The following is a 16,004-nucleotide window of genomic DNA, read 5'->3' on the forward strand; positions in this document are numbered from 1 at the left end:
TCCTAACCTAAAAACAGGTGTAAGAACAAACCCAAAGCAGATCATCTGCTTCCACAACAGTTAACCTGCCAAAACACTACAGAGATCCCTCACTGATTTACGATGTTACGACTTGAATGTTTGGTCTGTAGCTTCGAGACGAGTTGCTCACTAAAGACAGACACAGGTTAAACTTGACGCTGACCAGACCTGTTCCCTTTGGGGAAATATTAGTGTGAGGAAACATGAATTACAGATACATCACAGGACAGATTCTTCAGCAGTTTAGACTTCAGGTTGCGTTCTGTCAAACAGTTGATCCAATAAGGGTGTCTGGTTTGCTGTCCAGTATAAATACGACATGATTCGGCTGTAATTATGAAGGTGAAAGAAATCAGCCCACATAATCACCTTCGCATTAACAAAGACGCGTTGTATTAAAGAATTCAGACCACAGATCCCTCCCCACCTCCCCTTTCCCATGTTTTTCTTCTCAACATATCCAGATAGTGTGGAGGTTGGGAGGTAAGAAAAACAATAAAAAAGTTTAAAGAATTGAAGCCGAGTGATCAGGTGAGTCTTACGAGGCAAGCTTTGCTTTCTTGTCAGGGTAAGATTAGTCATTTAAATGCAATTTCAAGTCAGTCAGCCTAACAGGAACCAAGATGTCACAATATCCAAATTATTCAGCCTTACAAAAAAGCTGAAGTTACATTAGGTAGCCACTATATGCAGACAAAATCGTCTTATTAGTACCATTTAAATGTCAAACCGAGTGTTCCATTTCTACAACATTATCATATTTCTAATGAAATCTTAGGGGTGAGGGTTGGAATTAGACAAACACACACTGTCTCACTACTCTCACACTGACCTGCATCCACCCTGTGTCCCTCAGTGAAGCTAGGACTTGAGGGTGGCTCTCTTTGGTCTGTTCCATTGTTTGCTTCATGGTGGAGGGAAGGTCATATAACAGTGAGAAATTTAGATAAAAGAAACCAGACAAGAAGTACATCTGATACAAGCGATCACAGCACAGACGAGCACAAAACACAATGCAGCATGGTATAAATACCACACCTATCTCAACGCCAGGCAGCTGTTAGGTCATTCTAAAATGATGAAATGAAGAAATGGCCACAAACTACTGACACAACAGGCACAACACTGCATTCGGCTTTATCTATCACAACTAACGGCGACACAAAAAAAAACAAAAACAAAAAAAAACACAGCTTCCCTGAAGGGGCAGGGGGCAAGATGTAGAACTGTGACAACTGGACCCATCGCCAAATTCTTGAAAACAAATTCTGGCTAAAAACTTGAGATTTTTAGGAAAACTCAGAGACCCTTCAGACAAGCTATTTTGCAGGATTCCTTGAGCAACAGATGAGACAACACTTAACATGTAAAAATAGCACAAGCGACTTTACTTTCTCTTCCATGAATCCACAGACTTTTTTTTTAGACACGCCAAAACATGCTGTGGCCTGGAAAGGTGCCAGCCTCTGCTGCAGGATTTAAGGAATGACCCTTGGTGATGCCACCAGACCTAGATCGACCTAACCACTCACAACAGCTAACACGCAAACCAACGACAGGACAGAAGCACAGCGAGCGATTGCGGAGAGGGGCTGGCCTTAATGATCCATTTAGCTTTGATGTTCACTTACAGTCGATCTCTGAGCGCGTCCTCTCAGCTCTGGCATGCTTGTTGGTGGAGCGGATGGTGTGTCTGACTTCGCTGTTTCCCTGAAACTGATGGTGAAAGACAGAATTTTTATTGAGGGAGCAGCACTTCAGAAGACAGTAAAATGTTAGGAGCTTATATAATATTCAGTGTGTAATTATTAGTTATCGCATTATCTTTTTAGATTATCTACAAAATTTGAGTTACGGTTAGCCAAAGCTGAGCTGAGACCAGCTTTTCTGGAGCATGATCACATTATTATGCATCCCAGTGGCTGTTTGTTTGCAACAAGCTCTATTGCTTGCAGTCAATAGCCTTTAGAGTTTTTTCACTCATCGTGGCCAAGACAGTGCTACTGCTGTCAGTGGGAGAAAAGCACAATGGTCCTTTAAAAAGCGCTGGTACCACCTCTTTGGCTGCCACATAGATGTGATGTTGAATCCAGTCGGAATAATAATGTCATTGGAGAGAATCAGGAAGAGGGGGAAGGGAAGTTTTAGGGGAACATGAAAGACCTGAAAGAAGCTCGCTGGTTATAGTTCACCGCTGAAAACATGTCACACATTCTAATATTTACATTCACTGATAAGAATCTGTCGTGTAGCTCAAACAGCAAGTGATAGTTTAACGTACTTCTTTAAATCAGTTATTTGCAACAAGTTCAAACATGTTCAAACAAACATGTACCAAGAACTGCATTACAGGTTTAATATTTTCAGGGTATAAATAAAAGTTGTGTGTTTATATTTCTGATTACTAGCTTGTTGACTGGGTTGGCTTTGATTTTCTTAGACAATCTCCTAACAACACACATTTCTATATATGATTTGGAGTCAGTTATTACCTCAAGGTCATCCTCATCCATTTCTCCAAAATTCTGGTGGTTGTCCGGGTTGTTCATCTTATCAATAAGCTCTGTGGCAAGTCTCCTCGTCAAACCCGTCTGAGCCATAAACACATGCTGGGAGAAACACTAAAGAGTTAGAGATCTTTACCAGGATCATAACAGGAAAACAGCTGTTTGTGTTAGACACCTGACACTAATTTGACACATAAGAGTCATAAAGGTATAGAAGCAAAGAATTTAGATTCATGTGGGGGTGGATGAAAAGGAAAGCACACTCTCTGTCAGTTCAAAGATTTTTTACAAATCATGACCTTATCAGGTCTTAAATTTAGGGAAATACTACCCGAGTTGTTAAATAATGACATCATCTGAGGTTGTATTTACCTAATTTTAAGACATGCAAAGAACCCCATTTCTTTTATTATGTCCTGATGCATAAAACTTTTGTATTTAAAGAGGGTGTACTTTCTTTTCAGATTGCAGATTGTAGGTAGTGTTCTACCCCAAAAGCTTGTTACAGATCACCAACTCCTAGCTATAAGGATAAATCATCACATTCCAGGACTTCTGGGATGCAACTATCCTCAGAGATACATGCTGTACTAATGAGACGAGAATACACTGTGCTTGTATACCTAAAAATTAGAAACAGGTGCTAACTGAACTCTGGCTCCCATCCTAAAGAGCTGAAACTAAGATAAGCTTTAATAAATACGAAACACTGAAAACAGTTCAAGGCCAGAGTCTGACGGCAAGCCAAACACTGAGAACGTCAGCCAAACCACACAGAAGCTGAGGAGGCCAGCTGGGGTTCATAAGGCTCTGCTGAATTTGGACAGAATGACAACTTCTATTTGTTTGTCAGGTGTTTTAGATTTGCAAAGGAACATAGGCCAACAAGCAAAAGAAAAAAAGAAGACGAAGAAGACACTGCAAAAAACAACAGACTCTCCGAAAACATTCACATTTTTTAAACATCAGCGCTCATACTGCACTATATTTTTTTTATTTTGAACATTTCAACCACGCATGGAAAACCAGAGTAATATTTATTACCCCTAGAATTTTTTCTGCAGTGGGCCGCTTCTTTGGGCTCTTTGTTAAACACACTTTCACAAAGTTATGGAAGGCAGGAGACCTGTTGGATAAGATAAGTTTGTTTAAAACAACGATTATTCATATTATCTAAGAGCAAGGTATAAAGGTATAAATTATATCGCAATCCAACAATAGCATTGTGATTACTTTGGAACACTCACCATTTGCTCTTATCTTTTAGCTTCGGAGGCTGGAAGCTACTCTTCGACATCAAAAACAAGGCCCTACAGCAGATAAAGGAATGAGGATTTAATGACGCCAAGGAGGAAAATGTATTAATATATTATGTAAGGGAGCTCTAACTGACCATTTATGGGGAGGAAGTAAAACATACCTCATTGGATGCAAGTCAAACATCGGAGGCTGGAGCTCAGCCAACTCTATGGCTGTGATGCCAACAGCCCAGACGTCACACAGCTGGTTGTAGCCCCCGTTCTTCTCCACTGCAGCTACTTCAGGAGCCATCCTAAAGAAAGTGAGGACAGAGATTTAGCAGTGGCTCATTTGTTAGAATAAAAAGCAGAAGTCAGCTTTAGTGAAAGAGCAGAGGCCTGAATGTACCAGGGTCTACACATCTATAGCGTGTGACATTGAACTTTCATCTAGAAAATGGTGAAAAATATTCTAGGATGGAGCTGAAAAGGCTTAGAGTCTTTCACCAGCGCTCTTTAACCAAACTAACAAAAGCTGTCAAGGGCCTAGAGGCCTGTTTTACACAGATGACACACTCACCAATAAGGTGTTCCGATAAAGGACTTTCTTTTGGCAATGGTGGCTGTTATTTTGGCTGCAACTCCAAAGTCAGCTGTAAGAAGGATAACAGGGCTTTTCAGATTATGTAATGCACATACAGCTAAAGGCTGTTCAGGAGTTCAGGTTCTTATGAAATAAAGATGCTGAAGAGGAACTTACCCAACTTCACGTCTCCGTTGTCTGTCAGCAGTATGTTGGCACCCTGTAAAGAGTAAACATTTGATTTATGCTGAGAAAATCCATTTAAAAAACATACAACAAGAATTTATAAACATTAGAATGAAGCTTGATTCTCATGTAAAACAACGTTTCAAAAATGTACATTAGATTCAAACAGTTGTATCTATTATGGATCTCAATATGATCACTTCAGGCACACACTGTACTGCTGTGAGCACAGGAGCTCCGCCCACCTGCTCCTCAAACCTTCTGTTTGCGAGGGGGAGCCAATCAGAAAAAGTTGGCTTAAAGAGTGTTTCAGAGATTGAACTGAAGAGCTATATCAAAGCAGATAAGGATCATCTTATAATGTTAATGACGTAAAGTCGCTCAAGCAGAGTCTAAAAAGATAAATACAGGGCCAGAAATAACCACAATAACAGCTTTATATGTGTAAAGATTTCTCAGCAACACCCGGCATGTTACTATCCTGGCGTCTCGTAAACTTGGAGTAGTATCACAGCCTTTAATAGTTTCACTAATATTGTTTCTGCTGGCTGTGACTGACGGTGTCTCTGGTGGCATCCTGCGGTGAGAGTAGAGGAAACAGGAAGTGCTTGCTGCATAGAGCTGAAAAAGATAATAGATCCAGCCCTGACCTTTATGATAACACATGAGAGCGAAGTTCCAGGCTTTAGTGCATGCATCGAGCAAAGTTAACTTCAGCTCAAAAGTGCAAAAGTAGCATCAGTCACATGCTTCCGAGCAAGCACACCCAGTTATGCTTTTCCTGTGACTTTGGTTTTACACCTATGCTGCCATGTCCGACCTCTGCCCCATTTTGAGGGCCACCAATGCATTCATGCTGACATTAATAGTACTGAAACTGCTACTTGTGCTGCTGCTTTTTCTTGAGATGTTCTGAAATTTACTGCTTAAAGTATCATCAGACGGTCGGTGTTTGTATGTGATGTATTACAACAGCCACGATAAGGAGACAAAATTCACATTCAAAGAAAATGAAATAAAAACCAATTGTACCTTGATATCGCGGTGCATCTTCCCCTTAATGTGGAGATATCCCAAACCCTGTAAAGGAAGGCACAGCATTACGTAATGACCACATTTGAAACCACAAACTCTGTAACGTTTCCTCAAAATATTCCAAGTAAATTACCTGTAAGGTCTCTCTGCAGACGTATGCTATTTGAAGCTCTGACAGAGGTCCAGTCACTATTACACACATTCATTCAATGTTAGTAGGGCTGAAGACAGAGATGGCACAAGGTGCATAGCAATAAAACGTAGTTCATGTCTGCACCTTGCCATGTATGAATAAAACTAAAGCTCACCATGATAGATGTCCTGCAGAGATCCTCCCCCGCAGTACTCCATGCATATCCAAAGTTTCTCTCGACTAGAAAAAAAAAGCAGAATTAAGAACATTTTAACCACTTATGCAGTCACAAAATACACCAGAGCAAACAAACATTTTGAGAAGCTGCGAAGCTTGTTTTAGAAAAAATAAAATAAAATTGCTCCCTGATAAAAAACAACTAAGAATAAGAGGTGTAAGAGTTCTGAAACTGGAAATGAATCCTCCATAGAAAGTTTCTTCCTGTTTCACATGAAAGCTGAACATCTAAAAAGCCTTCAGGTAAAGCGTGTGCTGAAAATACAACAAGCGATCGCTGCTGTGGTGAGAAGTTTTCTCTCAGCTTTGTTGTTCACACGCTACACCCTAAAAAACATATAAAAACAGACCAAAAACAGTAACAAGGCCTTATAATTTAGAGAATGGTTGCAGTCCTAATAAAAACGACACGTGAACCAGTAGAGGGGTTGCTCACTGCCACCTTGTTTCACTCAACATTTAGGTGGTCATGGAAACCATTTCAGGTAACTAAAGGGGTCAACAGGAAACTTAAAATTTCCCCAGATAAACAGGGGTTCCTTTGATTAAATTAAGGTAGTTTTATAATAATTAATGCACAGTTCATTGCTCATTAACGCTTTACTGTATCCAGTTGAGCTCTGTGTGGCAACGCCACATAAGACATGCCTGCTGAGATAAGACATACAGCTCTCTGCACGAATAGCCAAATAAAATAGTTCAGAGGCTTTTATTCCATTTAAACCTGCTGGAAGTCTAAGGAAGATGTGGGCGGAACCGGGCCAACTTCCTCTGAAATACCAGCCACAAATCATGGACTCCATTAAAACAGAAGAATAGCATCCTGGCACCGAAGGGCCTAGTCAGCACCCGTCTGCCCAGTTGAAGAGTCTGAGTCATACTTTCACACACACAGGTTTACTAAGTAATTAAATACATCATGTGAGTTTCAGGCAGTGGCTTGTTAAATCCTTTTGACAGTTACATATGAATTCCTCAAATGTTATGCACTCGACTGGCTGTGAGAGTGAGGAAAAAAAGAAAACAAACTGTGAGGGTAAAATGACTACGCAGGAGCATTTTGTGCTGGCTCTTACCAGAGGTAGCTCCCAAAGTAGGCCACAATATTGTGGTGCTTGCATTCCTTCACCATGAAGATTTCCTGCTGTATGATGGAAAAGTCATCCCCTGGAAACAGAGAGAGAAATCACAGACACACGGACCAAAAAAAAGTGTTTATTTCATTTTCTGCCCTGCTTTGTTTTAAAATGAAAAATTACTGCAGTCTTAAAATAAAAACCATTTAGTTTAAAAGATCATGTAAAAACCCTCAGAGGTAGTATGTTTTTTGGGCACTAAAGTCTGTTGACACAAACGACCACACAAGCATCCAGCGTGTGACAATGCTTGCATCTTCCTTAAACTTTAGGCTTTAAAAAGGCAAAAAAACAACCCTAAATCTTCTCTTTGTTATCTTTTCAGTTCAGTAAACAAAAAGTCTTCCCATGTTTGCCAAGGTTTCACCATATTTTATCCCTGTGTAAATACAGCAGGATACAGAACACTCAATGACATGAGAGGTTTTAAAGTTTATGTGGTATAGGTCATTATCAAAGCAGCATTCCAGCTCAGCAAAGATCACCACCACATTTAACCAGTAGGAAGCAAAAAGACAAAAATATGTAAGCTCAGCTGTCCCAGTTGAGCATAGAAAGACAGCCCTGGAATACATTAACAGCTGGTTAAGATCAACTACACTCTGTGACTGTCATCACAGGCAATGCTTTAAGCTTAAGTTCATATATAAATGTCTTTGGTTCCGCGATCAATCATCCAGGTTAGGAAATGAAGAAGTACTCAAACTGATGAAGCTTTTCTCCCAGTGAAACGCTACGTGCAGATGAACAAAATCCACTTTCTTTGATTCACACATAAATATACTCTCTGCTTAAATAAATAGTAGGTTGCACATCATTGGTAGTGACAGGAAATTACTGAAAACAAACTTATTTCCTTTCCAGGCTGTGGTCAAACCTGTGAATTCTTGTAACTGAGGTGGTATGTGAACAGACCTCTTTTTTTGCTTCTGTTATACAATCAGAGTAAATTAAACTGAGCTGCATTACACAACAATACTGTGCTTCAGACACCAAACCAGGTGGTTTGGGGTCAGCTTTTCTGATACAGGGCTAGTTATACTCAGAAAGAAAGCATGATCAGCAGAAAAACTTCCTGAAGCACAGCGGCTCGTTATTGTGCACAAACACTTTGCAAGCAACTAGGCAACTTGCGTACAGCCAACCTGTTTTCAGTGTGTCTGGGACAGTTTAGGCTTTTTCACGTGCCTGGAATGCAAACACGAGTCAAACTATTTAAACAATACACGAGTCGTGTCTTAAAATAAACCAAACACTATCTATATGCCTTTGATTTTCCTACATATAACTCAGTATAGCAGAAAGCACACATTTCCGTGCGTCACATTATTTTAAGTGACACAGAAGGAGACTTTTTTCCCGAAAACTCATTCAGTCACCAAGGTGGCATGTCAGACATTCTGCTTACAGCTTTTACATAGCTGAAATGTCAAAGAAAAGTTTACCAGAAGGAAGACGTATTGCAAAAGTCGAATACACCTCCAACTGCTTTTTACACGCACGCTGGGATATTCCTGTTAATGTGCCTTTAAAAAGCTTTAATCAGATTCACAATTAAATCTACTTGGTAAAGTTTCTTTTTCCATTTACTCAACACACTGCCATAGTTTTTGCTTCTGTACTTTTTGTTACACATTCAACATGTGCAATGATGACGATTGAATTACTCGGTGCTCAATATGGTCAAGAGAAGCCTCAACAGGAGGAAGTGGAGCATTGGCGTAATTCTGCTTGACTCCCTCCACTCCATTTGTTAAATGTCCTATAGATAAGAGGCTATAATAAGAATATGAGTAATGCCTCACACTCACCGGACCTTGTGAAAGCAACTGCTTGACAGCTTTGACGCAAAGCTCCAATTTTTTTCATGGAATCCTACATGAAGCCTCACCTTGGCGAACAGGGTTATAACTATGTCATACCACATGTGTACAGGGAGAACTAGTGTGGATCACAAACAATCTTAAATATATCTGTTGACTGACAGCAAAGGGTTTGAAGAGCCACAAAAATTTGAGCAGGAGTAATTTTAGTGAGTGAGCTTAGTACAGAAAACAAAATACATAACAAGTCACCCCACAATCTTCTCTTCTTGGTGAGCAGAGGCCTAAGAGTTTAGCCACTTCCTCCCAGATCGAGCGCTTCCCCCTGCTCTGAATATACACTATGCCTCTCATCGTGTCAAGTTTCATTTCAGTATGTAGGACTTTTGTCGAAACCTGTTACCGATAATCTCAGAAATAAAGTCCTTTTTTAATTTAAAAACATATCTGACGGTAGAAGAAGATGGCTTTATTTTAACTGACTGCTAACTGGAACCATCCAAAGATGAGAAACAAGATTAGGAAACATTAAAAGTTACTGTTTATGTGTTGAAATTTAAAAAAAAGAAAGTAAAATAAAAAAAAAGGTAAGTCTGGTGACATAGTTCTGAGAATCTCTAGTGGAAACTGCTGGGAGGTTTTTGCAAACACACAGAACTTAAAAACTACAGAGTCACAAGACGACCAGACTAATGATGAAGTGATTATGAGTTTGTACCAAAAAAAGAAAAACAAAGAAATGTCCTTCTCCATTTGTCATTAATGGTCACACAGTGACAACCCACACCAATTTGGTTCAGTGGTTATTTTTCTTTTAATGCTGCAGTCAAAAGCCCCACAGTCTCACCGCCAGAAGGTTTTACCACTCCTAACTCTTTTTCTGTCCCGTATTTTCTTATGGGCGTCACTCCTGGTTAAACCTGTTTGATTGCACGGTCCACCCAAAGCTGTTTACCTCGAGCACAGAAAGGAGGGCCTCTTGCGAAAGATTAGGTAAAGAAAGGAGTCCTTCTTTGACCAAAGCTGGGTCAAAAAAAAGAAAAGAAAAGAAAGGAACTCTGAACACAGGTTTAGATCATCTTGATAATCTATTGAGTTAACCTGTAACAATTTTTGCTTTAAAGCCTTTGCAGTCCAACCTTCTCACTTCATCTGATATTTTCTGATCATTCCTATATAACCTGTCAAGTCTGCACAAGTCATATCGACCATTTTGCACAGTCCATCATAAAAACAAGAAACGTTCCTCCCTCGCCAAGTCTGTCTTTTGGCATGCAGCTCACTTTCCTAATTTTTTTTTTAACAGGTTAAGCGTGACAAGAAAGACGAGAAATGTTTCTTTGCATCTGTTTACGACCAGCCTGCCAATTAAAAAAAAAAAAACTATCTTGAGCAGTCAAAACATGTGATGCACGTTTTTATAAACTGCCTTTCGTTCAACTTAATCAACAAGAACCTTCATCAGAAAAAAAAATCAAACAAAGAAAATACGTTGCGGCTCAACTGCATTACATAACAAGATGGGACATGTTTTGGCCCTCAACCAGCTTCAGCTTTCTGAAATTTGTAGTTGAAATATTCAGCTTGTGGTCTCCATCAGACAAATTTAGCACCATTGATCTCAGTCATTGTCATAAGCCGAGGCCACCAAGTCAGGATAAATTCATACTTTTATGCTCTGTCCTGCAGGAATCCATACTACCGCACAATAATATATAGAATAATAATAATATATATCAAGTTCATGGATCAAACATTTAAACATTTGACAAGAAGAACAAATGTAAACACTGATTAGTGATCCTATGATTCTTCATTGACCCAGACATGTGATGAATGAAAGAAAAGCATAAACAGGAGTGAATGTCCTCCTTCGCTGTTAATCAGCTGAGCTCTGTCTGGTCGCTGGTGGTACAAAGCCCTCTCCGTAATCCCACTAATCTGGATCGTGCTAACTCTGTCACTAGGTCATTACCAGCATAAACCCCAAAGTGGAACCAGTCTTTCTGTTCCTTGTACACAAAACCACACATCATACTCCTGCTGGGAAATGAGATTTATTTTTCACTGTTTAGATATTTGCCTTTTCTTGATAAATATTATATAAAATCTTCAGTTTACGTAAGAAGTCCAGTTTTGTTGCAGTAAAAAAATTTTTTTTTACAGTTATTTGAGGGGAGTTTTTTTCTGTAAAATGCTAAAAAGCTGTGTGTTTTCTTTTCACTGCGATGAGATAATGAAATAAAGGTAACAGCTCTTACCTGGTTCCAACTTTATGACCTTCACAGCAGCAAGCTCTCCGGTTTGTATGTTTCGAGCCTGAAAAACACAATAACACAATTTTAACTGAGGCTTTAACTGTAGGTTGCTCACCGCCTGTTAACTGTATTGACTGAAACACTGACTATAGAGACCAAATAAACTTGAACACAAAAGTCAATAAAGAAAAGAAGTTGTGGCCAACCAGCATTATAAATTAGCCACCAGGGAAAGGCCGGACACCGTCTGTGACTTATGAATAAATGTCTGAATGTCTGCATATTTTAGTCATTCCTCAGTTAATTTTTTGTTTCTTCCCTGAATCACTTCATAATGCCGACAAGCATGTTTGTATTTCATAGATTTTACAAAGCATCCATCATGTGTAAAAGTCCTGTGCTACAGCAGGTTTCACTGAAGTCCAAATCCAGGTCAAGACGGGATGCTGCCTAATCCGAGAGAGTGAAATGTCTGGACGAGCGGCTAAATCAGCCATAAACCACAAAACCCAGCAGCCTGGGCATCTTTCAGTAGTGGAATGTGGTGGTGATTCACACATGTAAACAGCAACCCAAACAAAGCTTTAAACTGTTTAAAATGCAGCTGCGTGCACACAAACATAAAGACATTTAAGAAAACAGAACAATTTTTTCCTACTGTGCACATATTACGAGAGCATGTGACTGTTCTGCTTTAAACTCAAGTGTGTTTAGTATTTGTGTTGAACCTCTGTTTGTTACTTCCTGAAGCAGAGGTAACCAACCTAAGAAATAAGCCACTAAAGGGGGGAGTTTTCATTATAATACCCACATACAAGATGAAGCAGAGAATATGTAGCATGTGACACTGTTTCTCATTTCCATTAGGATTCTTTCCATCTCTCTCTCATGTCTCTGGTCTCATGTTTGCGCAAATTCAGGGTAATTACAGTGAGGCTGATTCCTTCAAACTGAACATATACATAGAACAAAGTGAGTAAACATCATAAGTGTGAAAGACCTGGCACTTTTCACAACTCAAAATACCTCCAGGTACCCCATTATTTTGGGAAAACAAAACTTTTCTAGCATTTTTTTTAAGTCAAATTTGATTGTTGAGCCTATAAGTGCAGTTTTAATGCCCTTGTGACAATCAAAATATAAGTAATTTAGATAAGGCTGTAAAATAGCTGGTCAAATAATGGATGTGTAACTAAGATGGCTGCTGAGTGGTGAGACTAGCTTCTAGAATGATTTTACTACAAGTGACTGACTATTTACAGTATCCCTTAGTTCCCTCTTTGTCCCTCAACACTTAACTTTGATGCAAATATTTTCAAAGCCATCGATACTCCATTCATCTACTGGCCTTCCAAGATTGGTTTTTCCCTTTCTAATTGTGTTATATGACAGGAAATTGACCAGAAAAAGATTCACAACCTGGGGAATTACTCTACAACTAAAGAAAACCAAAATAACCTCCACAGAGATGCCATGAAATTGTTAAACCAATATATTCACATGTAGTAAACATTCAAAGGTGAGGAATGCCATGCTGAGGACTTTTCCCAAATCTAAAGGCGCTTTCTCTGTCAAAGGGCAGAACACACCCATAGTGAAACGCATGTTTAGACAGGGGCCTGATCATATTTCAACTCACTGCAGCTCTGAGCCTGTGAGCTCCGGGAGAATACCAGGCGCAGCATACCACCGGTGGCCTGTCTGGGGGTGGAGGGTGGGCTGGCTCGCTGGCCAGGAAGGCTTTGTATGGAGGGAGGCCATGTGAGCCCGGCTGAACCATCACGTCTACATCAGATGGTTTGTCTGTTTGTGTGCGACAGATGGATAAACAAGAAAATTCTCCAGCAAAACGCACCTCGCCGCAGCCAGACAAACAGTGGGAAACATCTGGCAGTTAGTCGGCTATACCCAGCAAATTAATAACACGTACGCAAAACAGCATTGGCTTGAAACAAATACATCAACGCACTAATATAATCATTCGATTTTCTATGGGGATTCTCCAGATGTTTGAGATTCACAACAATCTGACAAAGAAAAGGAGCAAATCCTCATAAATGTGCAGCTGGAACAAGTAAAGCTTTGCCATTTTTCAAGAAGAACATGGTAACAAATCACCCGAACAGTCAATTACTCTCTCTCTACTCTTTCTTACTTTGGACCTCTGGTTTTAACTGCAATAAAAGACTGTAGACTCAAGACTATTTGCCCAGTTTTTCCACAAAAAAGGGAAAAACCCCAAAAAGAAAAACTTACGAAACTAGACTGTCTCACAAAAAGCTGCAAAATAAATACAGCGCATATGCAAGTGAGAAAAAGGAACCAAATAATCATATGTTATTGCTGACAGTCTTTCTATATCCATGTCCAAAAACTAAACACAAATTTGACAGCTGAACTCTTATTCTGAAAAGTTATGCATCACACAATGTACTGTAACTGACCACTTTATTAGGTACGTCCTTGTACTGTCCTGGAGCCACTTTCGCTTTCAGAACTGCTTTAAATCTTCACAGCACAGATTCAACAAGGTGGTCAAAACATTCCTTTGGCCCATATTAACAGATAGTATCACACAGTTGCTGCACATTTGTCACGTGCACATCCATGATGTGAATCTCCTGTTCCACCGCATTTCAAAGAACAATAGAATAGAATAGAAATATCCTTTATGGACCCTGACTGGGGGAAACTGTAGTCTTCCAGCAGCAAAGTGACAGGCAGATGGAAAATGCAAATAAAAAATAAGAAATAAGAGACTGTACACTAAGTAAGGGCAATTTACAACATAAGCTGGTGTAGCCCATCTGGTTCAAGGTTAGACATGTTATGCATTCAGAGATGCTCTTCTGCATACTTCTGTATAACGAGGTATGCTGAACGAGTGGTTATTTGAGTTACTCTTGCCCTTCTATTAGCCTAAAGCATTTTGGCCATTCTCTTCTGATATCTGGGATCAACAAGGCATTTTCCCCTGCTGCTCACTGGGCACTTTTTGTCTTTTTCAGATATTATCTGTAAAGCCAACCAATGATAGTGTGGTGGAAAATCCCAGTAGATAAAGAGTTTCAAAAATACTCAGACTATCCATCTGACACCAACAACCACATTCAAAGTCACTTAAATCACCTTTATTTCTTCCTCATTCTGATGTTCAAATTGAACTTCAGCAGGCCATCTTGACCATGTCCACATGCCTATCTGTTGAGTTACTCCCATGTGACTCTCTAATGACATATTCAGTTAGCAAGCAGCTAAACAGGTGTACCTATTGAAGTAAGTGGTGAATGTATTTCTGATGTATGTTGCATTGTCTCCACCAAAAGTGGTAGAGCAAACTAACAAGAAGATACAAGCAACGACCTGAGCACAACAGTCAAACTGGTTTAGCAACACTGCCTCCACAAGCAGGAAAATACAGGTAACAAACTGATCCAACCAATAAAATAAGATAACAAAGTAAAAAACAGTAAGCGCCACCATATGCAATGTTTGGCGCATGAATGGATGCACAACCTGGCTCTCACTCAAAAGCTCCTGTCAATGTGTTTGCCACATGTTATCATGGCTTACAAAGCAAACACCACTCTGGCTTAAATTACAGCGACAGCCTGATTAGTCATGATGTGGTGGGTTATGTTATCTCTAGCTCTAATGATAGACTGTGGGAACATCACTGTACCTTATACACGTCTCCATATGTGCCACTTCCAACCCTCTGAATGAGTTCAAAGTCATGCTGAGGGTTCCTCCTTTGGATTTCATTGCTTGGTCGGGTAAAGATATCCATGGTACCTTGACCCAGAGATGCCTTTACATTTATTTGGACTGACCAACGGTGGTGTCGATGATCTGATGCAACAATGGTTTTGAGTCAGTGTTACTCAGACTGCCCGTCCCTGTTGTCCATGTCCTGAAAGGTGGAAAGTTTTTTGGGGAAAAGTGCACAAAAGAAAAACAGCGAGTATTAATCTCTATTAATAACCCTGGACGAGCTTAGCTTTGACATCTGTCACGCAAGCACTAACTAATTTACCGCCAACTACTCCTCAAAAGTAATAAAGAGACAAGCATTTAAAAGCAGTGACTATTATAACGGTATTAACATGCAGGTTGTGGTCATTCCAGCAATTAGCCAGAGCCGGTGAGAGGCTTAGCATCCGGGCGGGTCAGCTAACGCTAGCTAACTGGCTAAAGTTAGCTTCTCGGCTGGCTTTAACTTCAACAGTGTATACCTTCAACAACACAAACACGGCGGGAGCATGTCTTGAACTCCGAATCGTTTTCAGGCTTTTAACTGTGCGATGGCGTCGAATAGTTATCCAAAAACAAACAAACAAAGGCGGTCCCCCTCTTTTGTTATCGAGGGAACAGTAGTAAACTTCACTCGCTTGCTGGTCCTGCTGCTGCTGCAGTTCACTCCTTCAGAGAAAAAGCGACAGGGTCGACTTCAAATCCCCGCAAGCCAGCGTTAAGTTTTGCCGTTGCCATGTCATTTCCCTCGGCTGACAGTTTTAGATTAGCCTCGGGCTCATGGGTAGAATACTAACGTTAGACTACATAAACAATAAACTGTTGGATTTACTGAAATAACACGCTCCCTTAAAAGCAACAGTGTGTTACTAATCTTTGTGGAGTCGCAGTTATTGGACGCTGCTGCATTCGAGTGCATCACGGAAAATAATCTAACCACAATCACGTATTTATTACATCGTTAATAATATAACAAAAGTATTCGATTTGTAATAAAGAAATAAAAATATAAAGGGCATTCAAAGCACATGAAATGTATCTAGACGTCTCATTTTTAAAATAGTACCTTTTCTTTATTATCTATTCGAACCAAA

General features: G+C 39.9%; 1 protein-coding gene across 3 annotated transcripts in view; it reads right to left on the bottom strand.

Annotated features, from left to right (window-relative positions):
- map4k5 (mitogen-activated protein kinase kinase kinase kinase 5) overlaps window positions 1–15,791 on the bottom strand; it is a 28,276-nt gene extending 12,485 nt beyond the window's left edge. For 2 of the 3 annotated variants that reach the window (XM_085343465.1, XM_085343464.1), the window contains exons 1-14: window positions 15,393–15,791; window positions 14,840–15,070; window positions 11,161–11,218; window positions 7,017–7,107; window positions 5,879–5,943; window positions 5,704–5,759; window positions 5,568–5,615; window positions 4,527–4,569; window positions 4,347–4,419; window positions 3,949–4,080; window positions 3,776–3,838; window positions 3,573–3,654; window positions 2,514–2,630; window positions 1,653–1,737 (exon numbers count right to left, since the gene is read on the bottom strand). In XM_085343465.1, the coding sequence (XP_085199591.1) occupies window positions 1,653–1,737; window positions 2,514–2,630; window positions 3,573–3,654; window positions 3,776–3,838; window positions 3,949–4,080; window positions 4,347–4,419; window positions 4,527–4,569; window positions 5,568–5,615; window positions 5,704–5,759; window positions 5,879–5,943; window positions 7,017–7,107; window positions 11,161–11,218; window positions 14,840–14,947 (1,021 nt within the window). In that variant the 5' untranslated portion in view covers window positions 14,948–15,070; window positions 15,393–15,791. Of the gene's footprint in view, window positions 1–853; window positions 926–1,652; window positions 1,738–2,513; window positions 2,631–3,572; window positions 3,655–3,775; window positions 3,839–3,948; window positions 4,081–4,346; window positions 4,420–4,526; window positions 4,570–5,567; window positions 5,616–5,703; window positions 5,760–5,878; window positions 5,944–7,016; window positions 7,108–11,160; window positions 11,219–14,839; window positions 15,071–15,392 lie in introns of all 3 variants that reach the window. The other variant, XM_085343463.1, reaches the window with a different exon arrangement.
- Window positions 15,792–16,004: the final 213 nt, after the last annotated feature.

This window comes from Diplotaxodon limnothrissa, linkage group LG19, assembly GCF_057381915.1.
Source record: "Diplotaxodon limnothrissa isolate DT_005_m linkage group LG19, D_limnothrissa_male_GT1.1, whole genome shotgun sequence".
Classification (NCBI taxonomy): Eukaryota; Metazoa; Chordata; class Actinopteri; order Cichliformes; family Cichlidae; genus Diplotaxodon; species Diplotaxodon limnothrissa.